At 42.5% G+C, this 25,086-nt stretch overlaps 2 protein-coding genes across 27 annotated transcripts in view; one reads left to right on the top strand and one right to left on the bottom strand.

Annotated features, from left to right (window-relative positions):
• ZNF451 (zinc finger protein 451) overlaps positions 1-25,086 on the bottom strand; it is a 62,309-nt gene that overhangs the window by 28,758 nt on the left and 8,465 nt on the right. The gene's annotated exons all lie outside the window — the stretch shown is intronic.
• Positions 7,931-25,086, top strand: part of DST (dystonin) — a 301,155-nt gene continuing 283,999 nt past the window's right edge. For 21 of the 26 annotated variants that reach the window (XM_077926290.1, XM_077926284.1, XM_077926293.1 and 18 more), the window contains exons 1-2: positions 7,931-8,122; positions 8,654-8,715. In XM_077926290.1, the coding sequence (XP_077782416.1) occupies positions 7,942-8,122; positions 8,654-8,715 (243 nt within the window). In that variant the 5' untranslated portion in view covers positions 7,931-7,941. The remainder of the gene's footprint in view (positions 8,123-8,653; positions 8,716-25,086) is intronic. The other 5 variants (XM_077926287.1, XM_028722630.2, XM_077926304.1 and 2 more) reach the window with 1 other exon arrangement.

Here is a 25,086-nt window from a genome sequence, read left to right on the forward strand (position 1 = left end):
CATTCTGAAGCAAAGTTCTTAACCCGAGGTACTATTTCTGTGCTAGCGGAGTCAGTAACCTGAAGCATCTGTAACCTGAAGCGTCTGTAACCCGAGGTACCACTGTAAACCTGTCCTTAAAATCATTTCCAAGTTAGCTTCATCATCCCCCCGGTCTATTCCACTCACACATTTTTGGCAGTGACTTTGGTAGTTGAGGACCAGACAACCATGTTGCACCTTCACTAAATGTGAGGTAGAGCTTCTACACAAAAGCCAGTTCACCTCTGAGTAACCAGTTGCTGTTGGAGGGCTGTCTCCTTCATGCCGTGTGTGGACTTCTAGGAGCATCTGGCATTCCCTGTGTTGGACTAAACAGCTGGTTTCTTCTAACAATCTCTGTGTTGAAAAAGAAATAATGTGGAAAGGACTTTAGTGTGATCAAGCATTAGTGTGATGGTTTGGAGAGGGGACATGGCCTAGGGAGTTCCCACTGGCCAGATAGGGTGGCTGGAGGACCACATATAGCCCCTTGACTTGAGGTTTCCTACTTGTGGTCTAGAAGACCACTGTCTGCTGTAAGAGGAAGAGAATAGGCAAAATTGCTATTCATTTTCATACTTGTGCAAGTGCACCCATGTGGAATGTGGTCACAGAAGCAGATGTGAATTGCTCATCTGTAAAGCTGAGCAATTTTCTTCTGTCTTGCACCAGAGCAATACACATTCATGCAAGCACTCATTACTGCTCTCCTTCCTTCCTTGTTCCAGGGTAAAGTTCCAGTTTGTAGACTCTAATAACCCTTTTGGAATTTTATTTTTAAACCCAGTATTGTACATAAATATGCTTCTCTGCTATATAAACAAAAGTTTTTTGTCTGCTAGAAATGGGAATGTAAATACGTATCTTGAAATCCAGTTGACATTTGCTTGCTTGCCCACAAATGACTATGACCTGACCTTATCCTAGAAGGAGTCATAGCCATGTGCACATAATGTGCTGGATGGAGATCTGGTGACTCCTCATCTTGTTGCTAGTTTTCTGGGCTTCTCGGAGGAGTAGATAAAAGTGTTCTGAGCACTAAAAGAATGCAACTGATAAATAAACCAGAAAACAGTTTTATAACTTGCTCTTAATCCAGGTTTCACAGCACTGAAGCTTAATTACATTTTAGGGCAATTCATCACATTTTCACAGTGCAATCCTATACATGTTTGATCAGAATCAAACCCCTATATTGATTGGGATTACTCCCAGGTAAAAGTGCATCAGATTGCAGATCCCACACCCCAAACCAAAATCCCATTCATTTATGTCCTTTCTTAATACTATTGTGTTTTTAATTGTATTTTCCTTCCCACCATAGCAATTTACACTTTACAGGCATTATTCCATCAATCCGCACCCTATTTAGAACCTAAAGGTATATTGTCCTTTATTTGTGTTAGCAACAACAACAAAAGAATAAACATTTAGAAAATTATTTTTCACTTAAAATATATATATCACACATACATACACACAGAACATTAAATGGACTACAGCAGACTCTAGAATGTCTGAAATTGTTTTTGTTGTATGTTTGTTTAGCTTGCACTTTGTCCAGCATGCTTATTAATAATCTGCAAGGAGCCACAATTTGATATAATTAGTTGGTTGTCTATATTATGGGGGGGGGGGTTACCTTCTTCATCTGTTAGGATTTCACACCTGCATAGCACACACTTCATACAATTAAGGAAATACCAGTGTTTCTGTTCCTTCTATACAAGTAGCTTTCCCGCCTTTATGGAGATAAAGTGAAGAAGGAGTATAATTTTTAAAGCATGCAACCCAATGAAGGGTGCATCGCTTGTGACGCTTTATTTGTGATCACCGCTGCACTTGAATGATGACAACTTCCACTTTAGATTTATACATAATACTACATTTAAAAAGACTTGTAACCTTGTGATGACTAGAGTTAGCATGATATATATTCACTTTGATTTGAAGCCATAGGAGACATGTGATGCTTCCTGGCAAGGTAAGATTTGATTTCTATAAGATATGACACACCCATGAGCAGTTGAGGTGAAACCTTAATTCTATTCAACCTCATAACAAAAGAGCTTGATTTGAGCCTTCACTCTACTGCTTATGGACCTTTTGGAATATGCAAAATAGATAATGTTATGAGAATCCACTTGATGTACTTTCTCCTTTCATTTTATGTATCAAGTGAATCCTTAATACAGTGCTTGTTAAAGTATCCCTGGCCCACTGCACACACCAATTAAAACCCAACCATTAAATAGTCTATCTGCAATAAAATCCCCCGTGTCAAATCAATTGCCAACCAGTTTTGAGTTTCTAAAAAGATTAGCCAGGAGAAATTGGTGTAGACACTCAACGCCTAAGTCTCTTTGGTTCAGAATCTTGTACTCAGCCTGTTTCAAAAAAAAGTTCATCGGAAGGCAGTGCTTAATTACCAAGGAACATGCAGTGATAATAGTATGCTATGCAAACTGCAACAACCTCTCTGTGCTTCTGGACAGAAGTCAAGAGCCTACATGGCTGCTCTATGGGTGTTTGTATGGTGCCAATGAACTTGCTGCTTGTGCGGAGGCTGAGGTGAAAAGCAGTGCTGGCAATGGGACAGCAATGCTTCTGAAGGCTTAGAACAGCTTTTGCTCTCTCTCTCTCTCTTTGCCAGATTGAAGACGTGGAATAAAATGGATGCAAAATCAAGGACGTGGAATAAAATGGAAGCAAAATCAAGGATGTGGAATGAAATGGGTACACGCCTTTCTTTCCTTCTTATGTGTTTCCTATGATGAATGAGTGACTTTGGCTTTCCCCTCACTTCTATTGGTACTCCGCTCCCTGTAATCTATTATGACAAACCACTGGCCCTTAGGATAATACCTACCTGTCTTATGGCATCTTCCCTAGTGAGTGATTTAAAAGGGATGGAAGGATGGAACAAAATGTCTGAGATGCAGGAAAAGGACAAGCTGGGAAGCATTGCCTGTCAAGCCAGCCCATCCTTCACACATACACAGATAGGAATGGAAACTGACCAAAGAGCACCTGAAGGGTTTCTGTATCTCTACATTGGATTATGTTCTTTCCCAAAACAAATAAAAGAGAGGGATTTCTTATAACATCATAAAAAGGCAAAAAACCTCTGTGCACATGAAGGCCTTGCAGATCATGTTTTTTATGAAACTTCTGCAAAATAGGTGTTTTACACTATCACTTTCTGTCATAGATTAGTGTTTTATTTCAATAGATTAGTTTTGTGTGTGTGTGTATATGGATATGTGTGTGTGTGTGTGTGTGTGTGTGTGTGTGTGTGTATATATATATATATATAGTTTCATGTATCTTAGCTACAAGTTTAGTTGTATACTGCTTTGAGAGTTATTTGATTAAGGATCAGAGTCAAAAAGTGCACTACAACCACAGAACCACCTTACGGACGTATTACCTTGGCTTAATGTGATCTACCTATGTGTTTCCAGTCTCAAACTTGATATGTTGCTTTAAAACCTTAAAAGGCTTGAGACCTGGATATGTGAGACACTACCTCCCCCCCATATGTACTCTTCTTGGCACTCCATTCACCATCAGGTGTTGCTTCAGGTGCCTCTGCCAAAAGAAGCGCAACAGACAGACCCTTTGTGGGAGTGGCCTCTGTATTGCAGTACTTGAATGCCCTGTAGCTATAAACAGCACGCAAAAAACTTTTCTTTTTAGCTAACCTCGTTGATGAGCTGGTGCAGTTATTGCCTGGCGCTTTTAATTTTCTGGCTCTACACTCTTGATTGCTGAATCCTTGTCAATTGTTTATATTTGTTGATTTTATATGTTGGTTCAAATTTTGTTTTATACAATGTATTATTTTTTTTAACCTATGGATAGTTAGCCACTCTGGAGTGTCCTCAGACAAGAATGGTGCGGGTATACAATTTTAAAATGTATACATGCCTTAGTTGTTTTTTTGTTTTATGTCAGCTTTAATGTAAATAAGTTGCTTTGAGTTACTTTTTGGGTGGCGGGGACCCACAAAAACCTATTAAGTTAACCCAGTAAGTTTAATAAGTAATAAAACACAATCCACTTCTTAAAACAGGGAGGAGGGGGAACCCCAGGCCAAACACAGACCTCCATTCTTCTCTATCAGGCATTCATAACTCTCCCCAGGCCACACTCCTTGCCCTCATGCCATACCCCTCACTGCTTTGCACCTTCCTTGAATTTTTGTGCCTTGCTAGAATATGTCATTGAACTCTTAAAATGTGCCTTTCATGCCCAGATAGAAGTTATATGGGGTGTGTGCATGTACAAACACACTGTACAAACATACTGTACAAAAGTAAAATTCACATTAATTGCTGTGCCCAATTTTGCAGCTGGCCCCACCCACCGCAGCCATTTACCTTCATTCTCTGAAATACACGTTTTAGTTGACACAACTCATCATTCCAAAAATTTAGTATAAATACCAATTGTATGCAGGTAAATCTTTTACAACTTCTCATCTTCCAATATAATCAAAGATAGGAGAGAAAGAGAACGGATCCTGCAATACTTGATCCTGCAATATATTGCAGCAAAGCACTGCAGGAAGGCAGAGTACAGGAGGCAGACATAATCTGCCTCACCTTGAAGTAATGGCAATTGTATTAACCATCTCAGAGGGATATTCACACATTCACAGAGAGTGACTGCAGTATGCAGAAACCTTGTATTTGTCACATCATGCAATGTACCCTTAATGTATCTTCAGAAACCAAGCCATAAATCCACAATGTGAGATATACCAGTGACCATTTATAATACAATCCTGCTGCAACATACTAGGTGAAACAGCCGAGCTGTGTAAAATGCTAGGTGACTGAACAGCACTATTCTGTACACGTCTACTCAGAAGCAGGTGCGACTGAATTCAAAGGGGCTTACCTGCAGGTAGGTGTAGGAGTAAGATTGCTAAGGCTGCAATCTTAAATACACTTATAAAGGAGTGAACCCTACTAAACATAGTGGACCTCAATTCTGTGCAAAAGTGCACTGAATTGTATCAAATGCTACAGTCTCTCCCCCCCCCCCCAACTTGCAATGAACTTCCACTGAGCAATGTGACATGTAACTTCTCCGTAAACGTGCACAGGAACAGGGTGCAATGCAGGTACCACCAACAAGAAGTAAGAGTTATTTAGCTCTAGCATTTTAATCCAAATGTACTTGACTGCTATTGCGTGTAATACTGTTTCCTAATCTACTTTGATATGGAGTTATGTGCTATAAATATGTACTGTCTGCAGCATAAACACTTTGTATTTGCTCTGTCCCTATCAGATAAAAAAATGAAACTGGGGTTGCACAGCAGGTTTTATTATTTCTAAGGACTTACAAATAGATGCTTCCCTATGTATATGTGGCCACGAAGTCAGTGAAAAACCCAACAACCCTGATTATCAAACCACAAAGTAGGGATCAAATGGACAAAAAAAAATAATATTTCTGTGTTGCATTTTCTTGTCAGCAAGGATATGGCAAAATCTGTAATATCTAAAATATATTTGCTGTTGAGAAACTTATCAGGAAAGCATAATTGCATCATAAATATTCCATCACATATGACCCATTCAAGGGTGGTGGCAGCTGCTAGTAGATTCAGGAAGTTGCAATTCACTACAGGATGAAAGTGTAGGAGCAAGATAAAGCGTAACATGTCTGATGTTGCTGCAGCAACAAGGGAGAACTAGGAACTTCCCTTGTCAGTACGGTATTTAAAATTGCCTAAATATGAATATTACTGATCTTTATCAAGCATGCAGTGTGTGTCACTATGTGGAAATACTGTAACATAAATGGGTACTGCAACAAAATGTTGCAGCTTTAAATTCTGCTGTTCCATTCCATTCCTCCTTTCTGTTCTTCCCCCTTTCTGATAGTATTTCAAGGCCAATGAGCATGCTTAATCCTCATTGGGCTGTTGCAGTGTTCCCTCCCTCTCTGTGTGTGTGCTTCCCCCATAAATGGTGTTTGTTTTTTCTTGGTTTTTTTGCACTTCTGCAGATCTTGGGAGTTCCTTCAAGCCTGCTGGCAACTCCTTGAGCATGGGTGGTGCTGTTAACTACATAAGCAGTAGCACTCCACACCTGAACCTCAGAAACAGGAGGAACAATTATTTGCTAGGGACACCTATAAAGGCTCTTTTGCACCCAGAGCTTTTTGACAGGAAGCTGCAAGCTGAGCCTGAAGCCAAAAGAAACTGCCTGACAAACACTTTGCTCATGATGTGCCATAACCCAAATCACCTCTTCACGAAACTGGGTCTTAAATAGTATGTCCTGCTTTTGAGCTGTAAAAGCAGGCTTGCAGGCCCAAATCCTGTTAACTGGCACGATCACGAAGAGCCATTATATAAGGAAGAGCCATTCCTTAATAAACTGACAAACTGACAGCTTGGTGCCCTTGCAAGGGAAGCAAGCCCCTCTGATCATAGTGGGGCTTACGCGAGATTGCACTGCCAAATCCACAAACAGGCTCAAGCATATAGACACTGCGTTTCTAACGGCGCACGCCTACCCAGAAGCACGTTCCCTTCAACTCAATTTATCCTCGGAATTCTGGAAGGATCACAGGCTAAAAATCAGCTCGACTTCCAAATGCATCCTAAGAGAAGAGACGCCTGCCTGCCTCTCCACACGTGCAACGTTTAGAGCCCGGGGGAGCAAAAAAAGCATGACGTTCATTTGTCAAATCACTGAACTTGAAGGGAGGAAATGTCCACCTGGTTCTTCCCCTGCCTGACTTTCTGCTTGCCCTTGCTTCCCAGCTCCTCGCCGCCGTTGCCTCCTTTTCAGAAGCTGCAAGATCTGCAAGGGGGGGGAGGGAATCGCCTCTCTTAATCCTCGAGGAAGTGAACAGCAGCAAACCGGGGAGGGCAGCGGATCAGGATGACTGCGACGACGTGCTTGCCCAGCTCAGCCTCTCTCGCCAAGTCTGCTCGCTCGCCTGCTGTGGTGGATGATGCCTTCCTCTCAGGACCCAGCAGTGATCCTCTCCCCCAGCAGTGATCCTCTCCTCCAGCAGCAAGGCTGCCTCTCCTCTTGCTCGCACCTTAAAGCAGCCATTTTTCACTCTGCAGCAGCCTGTGATGTCATCAACCCCCGGGCAGCCAAGTTCTGCTCCCCCCCCCCAGCACCGCAACACTCCCCCCACAAATCCCCCTCACTCGTGAACAGCCAGTAGTAACAGCAGGAGCGGCGGCGGCGGCAGCAAACTTTAGGAATCGCCCCTTTCTTTTTCTCCTCCCTCCCCTTCTGCAAATCGGTTTCCTGATGGGCAGCGGCAGCAGCCATCTATCCTCCGCCTCAGCAGCGTTCTTGCTACAGGGCATGGCTGAGATGCAAGAGCTGGAGGCGCACAGCAGCAATACCGGGCTGCAAAATCAGCTCCGGAGGGGTGCCCTCTCCCTGTCTCCAGGCAGGACTGCAGCTTAGGTGTTGCTGCTGCTGCTGCTGCTGATCCATCTGCACTTGCTCTGTCCCTCTCTCCCTCTCTCTCTCTCCCCCTCTCCCTCACGCGTGGACGGGGAAAAAAGCAAAGCAAAGCCAGAGGAAAAAAATCCCCTGCTGTGTGAGCTGCTGCTGCTGTTGCTGCCGCCTTCTTGTCTGCTGAGTCATGGATTGAGGGTCCCTCTCTCCTCGCGGAAATCACTGACACGTCTCAGAACTGGGTCTGCTGCAGCCATTGAGGAGCCCTGATTCCGGGGCCACAAGGACCAAGCCAGGATGATGCTCCTCCTCCTCCTGCTCCAGCCGTCTACATAGGCAAGCTTGCCCTTTGCAGCGTTTTCTCGCCAAGGCTCCTGTCCTTCCTCCAGGCTCATTCGTCCTCAGCAGCTTTTCCTTAACAACACTCCCCCCACCTCAAATTCTCCCTGGGAAAGAAACATACTCTTGAACCATGATCGCCGCCGCTTTTTTAGTTCTGCTGAGACCTTACAGCATCCAATGTGCCCTCTTCTTGCTCCTTCTGCTGCTGGGCACCGTCGCCACGATTTTATTCTTCTGCTGCTGGCACCGCAAGCTCCAGAAAGGGAGGCATCCGATCAAATCGGTCTTTTCCGGCCGCTCAAGGAGCCGAGGTAAGAGACGCAGTGCCTGCCTGGCTGGCAGCCTTTTGCCAAAGGAGGACGGAGGAATCCAGCTTCTTCAGAGGGAAGGAGGGAGCATGGGGAGGGAAAGGGAATCCCCCGTCGCCTGCCCAAGCTGTGATAGTTAACGACTTGCTGCTAATGGGAGAGCTCGCCCACTCTCCGGATCTCCCCGGATTATTTGGGGGGAAAGGGCTTTTAAGAGACTGCGGCAGCCTAGTCTCCACCCCATCCCTTAACGAGATCATAAGATGCCGGGTGGGAACCCCTCTCGCAGCTCAAGTACGTTAGAACTTTCCCATCCAACTTCTAGAGAGGAGGAGGGAGAATTAAGATATACATGATGGCTGCTCAGCACAGAGACTTCACATCATTTCAGTGGTGACTGTAGGGATGAGGATTAGCAAGAATAGGAAGACTGAGCAGGCAGACGTGTACAAGAACTTAAATTACTTTGAAGTGCAGACAGATGCAGTTCTGCCTTTTTAAAAAACAACACACAATTCTCCTTTTCATTTCCAGATGCTGCAATGAGAAGCCACCACTTTCGCTCCGAGGTAATTTATTTAGCGCGCAATCTAAAGGTCAGAACAAATTTTGTTACCAAAATATAAATCACTGAATATCTGTATATATAAGAGCACTTGCCGCTTTAAAATAAAAGTTTTGCAATGTTTTGTATTCATTGAACATACCATTTCACTTAAATGGTTGCATAGCCTAATGCATTTGTTTAATGCTGTTTTCTTGTTAACCAATACAGTATATTGATTCTTTCAGTACCTGTGTCTGTAAGAATGGCTTTATATTAGAAGATAATTCAATAAATGCAGCTATTAATAGTAGCAACATGGAGGCAAAAGGGTTGGCATCAGATCCATGCCTAAATCAGCTTTTGCTTGTTTCATCATCAGTCATTAGCTATATATTGCCACCCTACAGTTTTGAGTTTCAAACTTCATGTGAAAACTCAAGTAAAAGGAGCACTGAAAATGTTTAAGGAACTAGTACTGTTTGTAGGAAAGAGGATTGGTAGCCTTTCTAATTATGGCTGCCACCATGCCAAAATTATAGAGGGTCTCCAAGCTTTCAATGACCACTTGATTTCAGAAAGTTTTTTTCTTTTGCTAAGGAGGAGCAAGGAATGGAGACAATTCCACAGTCTGTCTCCTTTGTTCATTTTCTGTTAATACTTCTTGCATTAAAAAAAACAAAAAAACTTAGTCAGTCATTCCTGGCTTCCTGCTACAGATTTAAGGAAGCAGAGCACATCTAATCTTCTCACAACCTCTCAAGGTTATTTGGTGCTTCTGGCACTTAATAATTCTTTTTTCCAGTGATTTCTTTTTCTTTTTGCATTTGTACATTTAAGAACATCCTTTCAAAGCAATCTGCTGGGGGATCCTATTCTAGAGGGACCTCTCCTTTGTAGAACTGCCCCTTTCTTATACAAGAATGTTCAAGGACAATTGATTCTCTATTAAAATTGCCTCCAAATCCCACTGGAAAATTAAAACATTTATCAATAAACTTTTTCCCTCTGTGTAAAGTGACTGATTTGCACATCTAAAGCTAAATCTGGAGATTTGAGTTGGGGCTTCATTTAATAATTTCAGTTCAATTATTAATAGTTAAATAACAACTCGTTTTTTCCATGCAGCCCAGTCCTAGGCATGTTTACTCAGAAGTAAATTCCAATTGCATTCTTACTTCCTGGTAAATGCACTAGCCTCGCAGCCTGTGATAATAAGCACATTAACCCTCTGCTTTAAATGGGATTTAGTCCCATTCAAGTGTGGCTACACTTGCAGCCTTACCTTCTTAACGTGCCATCTTAGCCACACTTCCTTGGGAGCAAGGTCTGTTGGACTTATGCCTCAGTAAACATACATAGGATTGGGCTGCACAGGATCAGTCTACTAAAAGTTAAGCGCAAATCCCATTCATTTCAGTGGTAGAGCTAAGCAACTGAGGGGATTTTCCCCATTGAAATCAATGGGACTGAAATGTGTTTTGACTGGTTGGGTCTTAGTAGCAGCAATTTGATGTAGTCCTATTGATCACTAATGAAATGTTCAGAGGTGCTGGATTGCGCTGACCTTACTGCCTCCAAGTCACCCACCTGCAGGGCAGCCCACCCACGAGACAACATGAGACAACTGCCTCAGGTGGCAAGATCCACAGGGGCAGCAGATCCAGCCTCCAAGGAATGCAACAGCTGTGGTTCTGCCGCCTCCTGGGAACCAGTTGGCGAATAGGAGAGGCTGGTGCTCTTCTCCCACCCTTGTTCCCAATGTAGATCTTCATTCCCCCCCCCATACCTGATGTAGATCTTCACTCACCCCTTCTCCCCGGGTGGTGGGGTGGGTGGCACCATTTTGTCCTTTGCCTCAGGCGCTTGGGCTGGTCCCACCCACCTGCCAGGAAGCTAGCTTCTTTCCTCTACCCCTCCTCACAAGCCACTTCTGAAGAGGCGACGTCTAATCTGCGAATTTCCAGAGGACGTCTTGCCCTGCTTTGCTAAACCTTACATTTCCATATGTAATTTGTTGTATGTAGAGGATACGGTTCTATGCACAGCTACTTATAACTAAGCCCTCATAGAACTCAGTGACTTACTTTTGCTTAAATTTTTATAGCAAGGGCTTTTTTTCCAGCCCAAGGGTCCCATTCCCTTCTGGACAACCTTCTATGGGCAGAACAGCAAATTGTTACCTTTATACAGGTAGGCTGGATTCCACACACACTCAGAACCGCCCCCCTTATATTCTCCATCCAGGCAAGCAAGGGGCATTATCAGAGTTCAAGGACCCATTCCAGCCAGGAGAAAACGGGGGGGGGGGGGTGTGAAGCAGGACCAGTGAGGGGTGTGGCTTGGGGAGCATTCTGGGGGCCTGATGGAGAGGTCAGGAGGGCCACATTCACCCTGAGGTTCCCCACTCATGTTTCAGAATTGTACTGCTAGGGATACGCTAACAAAAGGACATGGTAACTTATGGCATTGCTAATTTATATGATTAAATCAAAAGTCAGGCTGGTTCTGCCTTATCTCAAATTAACTGACTTGGAACACAGAGGCTTCCATATTGTCACTTCTAAGGAGTGGGCTTATTTAATGTTTAATTGCTTTACTTTAAAGTGTGCATAACATTATTTTCCTACATTGAAAGTCCTTGAATAATTGAGCAGCTTAAAAAAAAAAATCTTTCAACAAAAAAAGCACATTCAATTTTTACTAATCCTGTCACCACCTTATTTATTCAAAATTAATAATTTTTGCAATCACACACAGATATTCTATATCCGTACGTCAGTGTTTCTGCTGTTCTATTGTTTAGCTGTACCATAGTCTGCATTTTTATATTTTATTGTCAAGTGTTGGTTTTTATTGGCGATTATAAGCTGGTTTGCGTGGGAAGTTCCTCAAAAAAGCAGAGTATCTAGGAAACAACATGGTGGTTTTGAGCATTAACTATTAATCATTTGAATTGTATCATGTATCACATGCGTATATTGAATGGATTCTCATCTCCAGAGAATAATGATCAATATTACAAAACTACTGGCAAATGTTGAATGATGGGTGTTTTGTTATAATAAGAAAATCAGTATTACAGTCCAAAGTCCATTCCTTTCAGTGGAATAAGTGAACTGGGCACCACACCCTTTATGACCTCATAGGTTATGATGTCACCTGGAGGCCACAATTTTGAAATTACGAACTCCTTCCCCTTCCCCCTCAGCTGTGGCACTGCTGGCACCGGGAGGCAGCAGAACAGGATGGAAAATCTATTTTAGTGAGGCATGGGTTAAGATGTTGGATCTCCAGGCCTTCCTTGCTTATCCAAGTGGCTTTTTAAGGAAAGCTAGTTGCTGGCCAGGACCATAATGTGTGTTCTGGCTCTTACAGCCAAATAACCACAGTCAGAATTGTACTCTGCATGATGTTTGATGTACTGTAGTTACTTGTGAGTGAGTCAGTTAGCGCTGGTTTCTTTTTTAGTGGAACTTACGTACTTCCAGATAAATGTGCTTGGGGTTTCTGCTTTAGCCTATAGTTTCCAAATATCAGGTATTACAAGATCTGGTAATTTCAGTGGGATGTGGTCTTTTTAGAAGGACAGGGCACCAGCCGTGACTTTCTTTGATGTCTAGTTATGATTTTCCTTAAATTTATAAGCTAAACTTTGAAACTGCTGCAGCAGCACAATTCTCAGGAAAGGTAAGCTGCTTGAAGAGTGCAGCCTTAGGCTATAATGCTGCACACAGGGCTGCTCAAATCCCATTGACTTCAGTGGGATTTAACAGCAGTCGAATTGTGTATGGGAGGGCAGCTGTAGGCGGTTGGGAGTACAAGTCCCATTGACTTTCAATGAGACTTAGCTTCCTAAGTGCCTTGGGAAATAGATTTTTCAAAGGAAAGAATTGCAAATGAGGCCAACTCCCCCTCCTCCAGCTTTTACAATGGTTGAAATGTATGCATCTGTGTAAACATAATTAGAACTCAATAACCAGCGCAAAATTCTGAGGCTCCCTGTGGAGATAAGAGTTGCCCATGATGCTGGTTTGAACATGGATGCAGCAGAGCACATACTGCTGTTTAAACACACACACACACGTCCAGTGAAGTGATTAAACATCCCCTAGCACCATATATCATACCACGAAGTATTCAAGATGACATCAAGAAGATGGCACTCATCGATCCAAGGTTGCATGGAGGTGTCCTTGTCTTGAATTGACTATGAGGAGCAAACGAAATGGCTAAGGGAAGCCAGTAAAAGGCCTCTAGGTCATTTATAGCCTGCCATGGTTTTCTATTGTACACTTCTGGCTCTCAGTCAATTAAACCTGTTGAATGCAGTCAATGATTAGGGGTGTGCACAGACCCCCATTCCACCCTGTGGTCCGGATTGGGCAGATTTCATCCTGTGATGTCCTAATCCAGTAGCGTAGGTAGCCAGGCATGGTGGGGGTGGTCCGCACCATGAGGGAGGGCATAGGGCACCATAGGTGTCTGTAGGGGCGGCACAAGACTCTGCAGTGCAGCACACTGGCTGTTGTGTGTTGGGGATTGTACTTCTGGGCAGCAGGGGTGCTTGCGGTCAGCACGGTGGTTCCTGGGCATTTCGGGTGCTGCGGGGAGGGGGCAGAGCTTAAATCCCTAAACAAAGCTCAACAACTTTGGTCCAACTTTGGGGGTTGGTACGCCTGAATCCATCCCCAAGATAATTTTAAAATCCTATTTTAACACATTGGGTTTTGAAAAGGGCCAGGGAGTTGTACCAGTACTCTGCAGGATTGGACCCTGCCAGCTGTTAAGTGGAAGGAACTATTCCTGTTGAGTTCTGGTCACTGCTCCATTGTTAGTAGTTTCCCTGCACACAAAGGAAAACGCTTGTGAAGGAGGAGGACCCAGCACACTGCAGAGGCTCAGATTCTCCTGCCTATCAAGAGGTCAGCAGGAGGGTTTGATCTTGTGAGGTACTGCTTCACAAGTGGCGTTTCTGCATGAAAGCCCCTTACAAAGCAGCACCTACACCTACAAGATTGATGTGGAGTGCAGGCATTGATCTTGTGGGGCAGGGTGAAAGCCACAGTGTTGGGCCTCCCTCCTCTTGGGAAGAGGCACCCACCAGTTGGGTAGGACTTGACCCTTTTCCTGTGATTTCCCCACTTTGCCCTCCTCTCCTTTCTCTCCCGCCCCCGACAGCCACAGATCGTTCTGGGCCTATCCAACCTGACTCTCAGTGGCTTGTGCCTGTCCCTACCTGACTTGCCCAAAGTCCTCCTAAGATGTCTGATTTGGCCTTGGCTGAATCTGGTGCACAGCTCTGACAGTGATAAGGTGTGGAGGGCAACCAGAGATCTGGTATCACAAACCTTGAGCACATTGCATGGCTGCATAAGCATTATCCTAACTTAATCAGAGTCTGCTCTGTTAAAGTCAGCAATCCATGGACTCAAACAGCAGCAGGACAAAGAAGCTTGTGTGCAAATTTATTCTTCAGACAAGGTCCTGACACTGCTGACTTTATCAGTGACCATGATACTGCTTATCATATATCTAATCATTAGTACAATGTAGCACAATGCAAACACAATTCATCAAACTAAATTGGCCAATTTTTGATTCCCACCAAAGCCCCTATATATACTGGGACTAAATTCAAATGGTCTTCTATGTTACACAATTAGCAAAATGATGCAATCAGTAGGTCTTAACCATGTGCTTGGGAACATCAGAGTTGCTTGGTTTGGGTGCATGCTTTAGTGCCTGAGCTTTAAAACAGTAACAAGTGGAGCCTGAAACAAAATATTACAGTGCAGAGTGTTCCTGTTCAGGATTTCCATTCCCCTCCCTTCACAACAGACACTTTCAATCAAGCATTCAGTGGCCTCTCATCACACTCATTCCTCACTGAGCTGTTTTGGAGTTCCACCTCCTGCAAGAGCAGTTAAACCCTCCCTTAATGGGTGGGTATGAATTGGGTGGAGGTGTCCCTCTACTGAGCTCTGCTGGCTAAGCATCACTCTGCTGGCATGTCCCCTCAGCTAGGTGAGTGTGTCATTGATGGGATGCCCACTGACAACAGGCATCAGGGCCCCCCAAAACGGGGATTTCTGGAGGCGAGGAGGAGCTGAACAGGTCTGGTCCCATTGCTGTCAAGCAACAGCACCAGTCCTGATCATGCCCCCACCAAACCTGCTATTACTGCCTGGCCCTACCACTCTGCAAAGGCCCACTGTCTGAATCTGGATTGAGTCCCAAGTGTTATTTTTCCAAAAATATTTTTGGTACCTCTGTAAACTTTGTGGTTCTCCCAAAGCCTGTTGATGCCATTTTGAAGAACTGATTTCACTATGGATATATAGTATGATGGTGGTGGTGGTGATATTATCATCATCATCATCATCATCATCATCATTAGTGACAACCACCATAATTTCTATGATCTTATGTTGTATGTCTTTCCCCAAGGAGAAGTCAGAACCAGATCCCCTACCTTTGCCTTGAAGGGAAAACAGTTTCCATGCAGGCTTGAGCCACAGCACCTCCCCTTTTAGAAATTAGGATTTGGGTATGAATTCATGTAACATACACTTGAAAAGGATTGTAAGGAAGTTGTGTTATAAATTAAGTATTAGTATTCTTAAAGTGACTGCCCTACAAATATATATTACCTATTTGAATTGCTTTAATCTACTACTTTGGAAGTTACTTGATTATATCCATAGTGAAAAACTCTTCTGGAGCCGCTAACCTCTTTGGGAACCAAATTAACTTCTAAAGTGTGATCCCAGTTCCTAGGTCACTAGACAGCCATTAATCTCTCAGTGAACATGTGGGGTGATGATGTGCGAAAACAGGCTTTTTAATAAACTCAGATCAAGCCATAGATGATCTGATCCTACATCCCGTGCAAAACTGTCAATACATTTCAATTGAATTTATTATTCAAAGGGAGAGAAGTGTTCAGTGTTGTAGCCTAAAACATTTTGTACCATATAGCAGTGCCCAAGATGAGTTATTCGTGGCAATTGACCTGGTTCAGCTGTCACTTAAGGGCTTTTTGATTTAGCAGAATTGCTAGTGACAGGATTTTGCTCCCTGCGTAATGGAACCAAATTTGTATTTGTTATTATCCTGGTTGCAGGGAGATGACTGCGCATATTTAGTTTTATACCGAAGAAATGCATTTTGGTAGCATTTGCATTTCACAGACTTTACATCTGCTGCTTAGCCTGCTGAAAAGTTACTGTCACTACAGGAGATGACATTTATGTATTCAGCTGTCATGTAGATAAGATGCTTATGCATGTCTGGTGCAAAAAATAGGTCACCCAGGGAAGCAAACGGAAATAAAAAAAATCCTATTGGTAATGTTGATAACAGAAAACTCCAACTGCTGAATGTTTAGCTCAGTATAGTCTTCCCCACAACCTCTTCATTTTTGACAAACATTTCCTTCTTGCCTCGTACAAAAAAGCCATCTTCCGTGTGTGACCCATTATCACAGTCAACCCACTTTCTGCTTAACAGGACAACCAGCTAAAAATATCATTCTTGTTGCCACTATAGAATGATAATGAATAGCCTTGGAAGTCTTCTGCTATAATTCAGTAGAAGAATCCCAGGGTTATTTATAAGCTGCTGAGTGTACGACTAACTCAGATGAAAAGGAAAATCAGAAAAGCCTCTAAGCTGAATTTATAGTTCTGTGTCTGATTTGGGGAAAGTGCATTCAAGGAGAGACACAGACAAATGCAAGCTTCTGTCTATTCAAAGGATTTATTTTTTCAGTAGATGGAATCAATTGTATTTGGACACATTTCTGCCTTAGGGTGTTGGAAATGCATTCCATTAAGCGTGGAAGGTTCAAGGAACAAGGTCAAGGGGGAAAATGTTTTTGAATATGAAAATAAAAGGTTTCCCTGCAATAATTAGAATAAATCCTGCTGTAGGTAGGAATTAATGTGTAATATAGAGAAGTACTGTACTCTCAGCCCCACATAAAGTTTTATCTCTTATGATGGACATGATTTCAGCCAGCGATGCTGTGCAAATGGCTAGCAAGATACCAAGATGAAGTGGGGAATCTGTGAACTTGGAGATGTTTCTGGACTTTTAACACCCAGCCACTTTGACGAATGTTCAGGGGTGATGGGAGCTGTTGCCAGCAGTAGCTAGAGGTTCACAGGTTCCCCATCCTGACACATGGATTAACTTTAAAATACAAGAAATAATTGTTTTGTCAATTGCTCATTCAGTTTAGCTCTTATGGTAGATGTGATTGGAAACGGCTAGCAAGGGAGAGAGTGAGAGAGATAGTTAGAAACAAATAGAAAGAGAGATGGAAATAGTAATGGACTGATAGATAGAAATGTATAAAAATATATATGAGAGAGAGAACTAGATAGATAAAGAGGAAGTGTGTTCCTTACATTACAAAAACTTTTCACTAGGAACTTAGCTGCATTGAAGACCAGTCAGACCATTTGATAAGCAGTTGGTGGGAACATGCACAAAATTGCGCAGAGAATGGTGCTTCTTTCTCCCAATTGAAGCAAAATGGGGGGGGGGTGTCCCTTTTTATAGTTCTGCAAGCTTATATGCAATGATGATATAGGCTTAGTGTATCTTTTGTGAACAAAGATTGCCTGCCTCTGCAGATAGGGGAGTTCACTTTTTGTGCAGATGGCGTAATCCAGAAACTTGACACAAATGTTTTATGGACCTGTGAACTGAAGGGGAGTAATGACTCGAGTGCTAACTAAATGCCTTCCATGCTACAGGAACTGCCTAAAACTGACACAACAGACAGATACTCCCCCCCCCCCCCCCGCAAATTGTGCCTCTGTCTTGGTTTATCACTCCAGCACAGTCTCTACTTACACACAGCAGTTATCTTCACAATTACTGTCTGGATAAAGGCGGAAAATATTAAACAAAGCTGGCCTCCCTTGGCAATGATTGAGCAGGGGACAGAGAAAACATTCAAACAGATGATTGTTGGAGATCTGGTATAGTAGAGTGAGCAAGGCTGCAATCCTATATCTCACCCCACCCCAAATATTATCCCCTCAACAACTCTGTGAGGTAAAGTAGAGAGTTAGGTACTGACTGAAGGTCATCCAGTGGGTAAGAGGGAATTGGAATTTGGGTCTGCTTAATCCTAATCTGAAGGGACGCGGGTGGCACTGTGAGTTAAGCCACAGAGCCTAGGACTTGCCGATCAGAAGGTCGGCGGTTCGAATCCCTGCGACGGGGTGAGCTCCTGTTGCTCGGTCCCTGCTCCTGCCAACCTAGCAGTTCGAAAGCATGTCAGAGTGCAAGTAGATAAATAGGTACCGCTTCAGCGGGAAGGTAAACGGCGTTTCCGTGCGCTGCTCTGGTTCGACCAGAATAGGCTTAGTCATGCTGGCCACATGACCCGGAAGCTGTACGTTGGCTCCCTCAGCCAGTAAACTGAGATGAGCGCAGCAACCCCAGAGTCGGCCACAACTGGACCTAATGGTCAGGGGTCCCTTTACCTTTACTAATCCTAATCTAGTACTCTTTTACTAATAGAACACTGTGCTCCTGAGACATGGCACTATGCTACTCTTATTGGGGGGGAAACTCATAGCCGTATTTATGATGCATTGTTGCATGCCGAGTCAAAGGAAATCCAATCTACAAAACAGAACTAATACCCAATAGTGTTCATCTTCTTTAGGTTCTGCATTGATTGTTGATAAGCTGTTCATTCGGACAGCTACTATATAGTACAGTGCTGGGAAGCAGCACACCGCCTTCGAAATGGTTTTCTCATCAGACCTTGTGACCCTGACGTCCTCACAGTGAAATCCACTGAGAGCAGAGCACTAATGGGGAAACAATGTTGAATCATAGTTCAATTAATGCATTATGTCACTGATGCTTTGGCCTTGGCTAATGGGCGCTGGAAGAGCATATATCCCCTAGCGGGTTATATCTGAACCTCAACCATCTTTAGTTATGAAATGCTGAATCTTTGCTTTCCCTTTCTCTTGAAGTTGGCATGGGTTGCTCCCGGAAGAACGATAAGATTGCTATATGGCAGAGGTAGCCCAGTCAGGACCCTTAGCAAGACTGTTCCCCCCACCCACCCAGCTGCACTGATTTGTGCAATGGTGGCAAAAAAAGGAGAAAAATAAACTTAAAACATAGCACTATAGTGCACAGAGAGGTTTGTGCATGTCTCTTGTATGTGTGTGTGTGAGAGAGTGTATGAGATAGGCACACCCCTTTATGTGGGAATGTTCAGGGTGGCAGGAGAGGATATATTGTTTATTAATATCCTTCCTAACTTGCGTTAGCAAGTTCCTTATGTAGCAGAGTTACATCCCCCTTCTCACACGTAATAGAAAGCTGGTTGCAGGCTCGTTAGAACCTCTTACTATTATGCAATTCAGTCTGCCTCAGATTGAATTGTACGTTCCTGGTAAGTTCCCTTGAATCCCTCTTAAAAGAATAAAAATGCCACAATCCTATTCATAGTCAACAAAAAGTAAGTTTACTCACATTCAGGCAGTACACAGTATCAGTCCTGAAGGCAGGCTTAAAGACTTAAAGTTGCAAATGGCAACATGTGGATTTACCCAATATGGGGGGCAGTCCCTGTGCTGCTGTTGACTGCAAGCCAACAGAGCAGTCCTAGCTGGAAGTAGATGAAAGGAGAAGGAGAAAAAAGGGAGGGAGTGCTGCGTGACCCGTCCTTTTGTTACCTGGACAGGTAAAGTCACGCCCACCTCTGGTCACATGCAAGGATGCTCCAGGCCAGGAGGAACAGGAGGTTTTGACTGCCTGGAGTCGGACCAAACATTCCCTTGCATGTCCACTCTAACATTACAAGGAGTGTTGTACTTGTCTGCTACCCGTGGATCACATCCCACACTTTATAGCCACAGCCACCACTGGCATGGGGTCCCAGGAGGATGTGGTCCTCGGGATTTGGTTCACTACTTCTGCAGTATGATGTTGCATTAAGCAGTCTGCAACCAGGGAAGAGGTGATTTTTCATACAGAGCAGTGGTGGGAAACCTTTGGCCCTCCAGATGTTGCACAATTCCCATCACCCCAACCACTGGCCATTCAGCAACATCTGGAGAGCAAAAGCCAGTCACAGAGTGAGCATACAGTCTGTTCTAGCACCTCAAGACTCGACTGCCCCCATTCTCATCTCATTTGGCTATAAGTGGAAGCAGAGGCTTAATTAAGATGGATAGGGAATGCCAGTTATATTTGCTGAATTTAGTATAGGGCAGGGTTAGGATGTGATTAACCGTGGAACCAAAGGACTAACCTTTGTGCAGGAGGAGCTAATCCCCTTGCAACAGCACTGTGCTGAGAGAACCTATAGTTGCCAACATTCTCCTTTCTATATAACTATTAAAGTCACAGAATCCCCAGCCTGAGGAATACTGAGCTATGGAACTCCTTGCCACAAGGAAAACACTGTGGCAAAGAATTTAGCAACTAGAGATGGGTTAGAGGTCAGCAGAAAATGTTATCAGGAATTTATAATTATGCCAAACGCTGCCTCAATCTGCCACCATTTTGTGACTAGAAGGCCTCAGTCATTTTTAGCTGTCTCAAATTTTTAGAGCTCTCTGCACTCCTTTGCAGGTATATTCTCCAGTAATGTATGTATACTCAGTAGTGAAAACTTTGTTAATGAATTTTAAAAAGTGTTTATCAGACGTTAACATTACAAATCCTCAAAATCGGAGACAGCCAAAATCCTTGCTTAAAAAGCCACTCAGACAGCCTTAACTTTGGCCTGTAATACGAGCTATAAAAAAGGTAACTCTTCAGATATTATCAAGGTTGTCAAAAGCATGTTTTAGATGTAATCTAACTTAATTTTGTAGTTGTCTTTTTATTAAAGTGTTACATCTGACAGTTTTAGGATTAGCCAAACTTTGCATTTATGGGAAAAAATGAAGCATTGTTATTTTGCTGTCCATAAAGTTTGGGCTTTGGTTCTTTAATTATTTTAATAGCAATTCTGTAATAATTCAAATACTCTTTTAGTAGTCAGTAAATGAAGGCCCGTGCAATTTGTGTACTATATATAAATATGCATAGGCATTGTCAATAACTTTTTAAAAAAGAAACAACGAACTATTGTGTCTTCCAAAATTGTGTTCAAAACAATAGAAAAAATTGTTGCAATGCTTAGATTCATATGCAACTTTTAGCTGCTAGACTGGGTAATCTGAGGTAGAGTTGAAAAATAAAAATGTTAGAGGAACAGGCTATACAATAACTGGTAACTTGTTAGTATTTTTTATTTTGCTTCTTTTGGAAGAATTAGAATAATATATTTGGAAAGAAAAATGTGTGCATGAGAGAAACAAAAGTCATAGTTCCTGTTCTCTGTCTGTTGGTCAGAAATAATTCATGTGGAGAATACCAGTTTTAGAGAATATTACGTTAGACATTTTCCCCCTATGCTGCCTTCTGAAAAAGAGGCATTGCAAAAATATTTCCTTTTCTTTTGATTCACTCACAGTGTGGGGACTTGGGACTAGGTTTACTTGCAAGTGGTATCATTTGTGCAAACAATACACTTCGCTTACCTTATCTACATGACAGAATTTCCCTGGGGAACCTGTGGAGATACAGTTCTCTGGTGGGCGAGCTAGAAATTTCTAACAAATTATTTTCACCACCCTCACTAAACCACAATTCCCAGGATTATTTGGCAGGCGCCATGACAGGTAAACTAGTATAAAACGAATAGGTGTTTATTATAATGTAACCATACATTACGTTATAATGTTTTGCTAGTTCATATATTTAGAGTCTTCTCAGCTGTAGTTTCTATCCACGGGACTCTTCCCATATAAAGCTGTAGGAGGTTTGCTTACTTCTGGATATGTGTGATTGCTGAGTTTCTAGTAGGCAGATGCTGTTCCTAATACAGTACTCCTTTTGGTTGATGGTGGTCCTTATGGAGACAAAACAGCACCATTCCTGCAGAAGAGAGAGGTATCGGCAAGTTTGAGGAGCCCCAAAGTTTGTAGAAGTAAAAAAAGTAAAAAAGTTTAGAAACGTTAAATAAGAGCTGAGCATAATGTCATTTATGTATGTATTCAGAAAATGTCTACCTTTAAAAAAATCCCTGGGTACACAGCCTAGTGAAATGTGCTGTCTACACCTATGACCAGCATACCTCTGTCTCTGACTAGAATGACTAGCAACCATGTGGGGAACAAATTAGCTGTACCAAAACTTCATTTTTGTTTTCAAAATGCAGGGATATTCTAGAGTAGAGTAACATGACTCAGCATGCTTTAGAAAAACCGAAAGGGTGGCATCAGAACTCTTCATGTTGAAAAACCATAACAAAGTAAGGCAGCTTTGGGTTGGAAGTAGACCATTTAAACTAAACTATATTAGCAAGCGTTCTGCAGAATTATTCTGACCCTGTATTGACTTTAAATATAACTTTTACCACCTAGGCTTATACCTTGCCAAAGCCAGTGACTGAAATAATGCATGATCCTCAAATTTAAATTCTTCTGTGTTAAGGTAACATTAATTCAGTTCAAAGAAGCCGGGATTCTTTCAGACAGCTAAACCAAGTTCCACTTCCTAAAACTTGAGGCAATATAGATATGCACTGTAGTTTTTGAAAATCAAAACTTAGAGAAATTAGTAATCATTTCCAGTCTTGGAGCCAGCCCATAAAATCTCTAGTTGCAGCCTAATTTGTTTAGAAGCAACCCTCACGATATTTCTAAAATAGAGAAAAGGTTGTGTTGGAAAAGATACTGGCTTTATAGTTAAGATGGAAATATACTGGCATCTGGCACTGTGATAATCTCATACTCAAATTCTCAAGGATAAAATGTGTGTTTTCTTGAACTGAGCCAGAAACTAAGATCAGTTTTGTTTTCATATAAATAGCAGGTGGAAACATGAGTGTAGCCAAGGGGGGCAGCTCTCCCTAAATCAGTAAAAATCAACACAAATCAATACAAATCTGAGGTTCTGCCCCCCAAAAACAAAAGGCTACCCCCTAACAAAAATCCTGGCTACGCCCATGGATGGAAATGTTAGAAATTTAGCTTTATACTGATGTTAGTTTGGGCCCTGGTTATAGATGTTGCTTTTAATATGTAAATAGGTATTTTTAAAATAGAAGCATAAAGATTGGTGTCCCTATTTTACACTCTTGCAGTGCAATCCTATACATGATTACTCAGAAATAAGTCCCATTGTGCTCAGCGATACTTACTCCTAGATAAGGATGCCTAGGATTGAAGCCTTATGGTTCATGGTAGGGGCTTTCATGAGCCCAGTGTGATTCTTGTTCTTGGAACAGCTGCTCCTTGTTCCACATGGCAACTACTTTGGTACCTGGTCTCAGGTTCAAAGCAGTTTGCTATGTAGCATGGGAGCAAGGTAGCTGAGCTGCTATTCAAAGGTTCAAAGAATTAGTTTAATTGGATCCTGTCATAATTTTATGTGAATTTTTGGTACATCGCAGCAGAATGCAAACACAGCATTTTTCAGATGTAGAATTTGCTTCCAGGAAAATTTCTCTTTTGTGGGTACTTGCACAGCTTCATGTTCTGCATTTTATTCAGTTGAATCAAGCATCACGTATCTCTTGCTATTTCAGGCTGTGGTTTAAGTAGTTTGTGTTGTGCAAGAGAAAATCCCTTACAGGAGGTCAGAGCTTCCTTTTGATGTTTCCTAGTGCCAAAGAGGTAAATTTTTGCTCAGCTTAAAAAGCAACTTGTCCTTTCAGTAGTTGGAGTACTAAAAACATGTTTTTCAAAAAGCTCTTTCTGCGCAGATAGGTCTCCTATGCATGTATATATGACTTAAGGGTGTTTCAAGACATCTGCTTTTCCCAGCTACAGTAGTGCTTTTGCAGGTAACTGACATTCAGATATGCAAGTATTCACATGCTGGATGACAGCTGTGCCAACCCCTGGGTGGATTACTGCTAGTCAAAAAGTTACTAGCTGGATCAGCACCCATGTCAGGGGACAGCAACCATTGTACTAAAGCTTCGCTGTGTGGTTTTTCTCATTTTGCTTCCGGGTTTGTGGCTACTGCTGTGGGCAGATCTGACATATGATACCTCAAGGCTACACCCTCCAGATTGGTGTACCACCTATGCTACACTGATTACAGGCACTAATTATGGATAATTATGTACAGGCATGTCTGTGTAAATGAATAGTTTTGCAGCACAGGTTGATACAGAAATAAGCTCCACAGAGGTTAAGGCAACCTTCTGCCAGGCAAGTGTGTTTAGGACTGCAGCCATAATTCTGCATATCTTAAAATTTTACTATTTAGGGTTCTGCAGTACATGCTGTAACTGGTGAGAAAAGTATCCTGTATTGTTGAGTACATGGCACATATTGCTGTTCTACTTGCCTATACCAAGCCCTAACCATCCTTGCTGCTGTAAATCACCAACATAATGTGGTTTTAGAGACACAGTGCCAGTGTAATTGTTCTTAGGATATGACAGCTCTTTCCCCCTCTTCAGACATATACATATGCACACCCAAATCATCTTGCATTAAAAAAATATTGTTATTATTTATTGCACTTATTAGTTGCTTTGAAAAAAGAAGTAACTCAAAGTGATTTACAAAATAGTACAAATATTAGAACCAGTATAAAGCTAAAACAAAATAAAAACATGAAAAACAGGCAGATCTGTCACATCCTACCCGTAGAAAGAGGCCATAGATACCTAAAATTCTCCAAATGAAGGGCCAAGGCCCTGGGCAAAAAGAAATGTCCTTGCCTGGTGTCTACAAGTAGATAGTGAAGGTACCAGGCATGCTTCCCTGGGGACAGCATTCTATATGTGGGTTGCTACCACTGAAAAGGTTTATTCTCATGGGGACATACAGAGAAGGGCCTCAGATACTGAATTCAGGGTCTAGGTTGCTTCATGTGAGAAGAGGCAGTCCTTGAGAGATGGGAGTCCTGAGCCACAAATGCTCATAGGCTTCATCAAGAGTGCTGGCATATTAGCTTTGATGGCTGCTGCTGTCCTAACTCAGCGGCTGCTAGACAACATTGAGCAGCTTGCTGTACAGTACTAGCGTTTGGATCCTGTGTTTTTCTGATGCAATTACAGGCCATTTCTATGTCTGCATCATCTCAAACCTATTGCTGAAGTCATCGTTTTCCATTCAGGCAGAAAATTCACTACACAAATGAGTCAGGGCATAAATATTTAGGATGCAATATACTGTACCGAGTTTGCTAGGAGTAAACCCCATTAAACTGAATGGGACTTAGGTTTGTGTAAACATGTACAGAGTTGTCCTGTAAGTAGGCTAAAGTCAATTGCATTATGCTGTTAGCTTGCTTCATCCTCATGTGTACTACTCACTTGAAACCAGGACCTTATTCCTCGTAGCACATCATAATCCTATCCAATTGT

The sequence above is a fragment of the Podarcis muralis genome, chromosome 3 (assembly GCF_964188315.1).
Source record: "Podarcis muralis chromosome 3, rPodMur119.hap1.1, whole genome shotgun sequence".
Taxonomy (NCBI): domain Eukaryota; kingdom Metazoa; phylum Chordata; class Lepidosauria; order Squamata; family Lacertidae; genus Podarcis; species Podarcis muralis.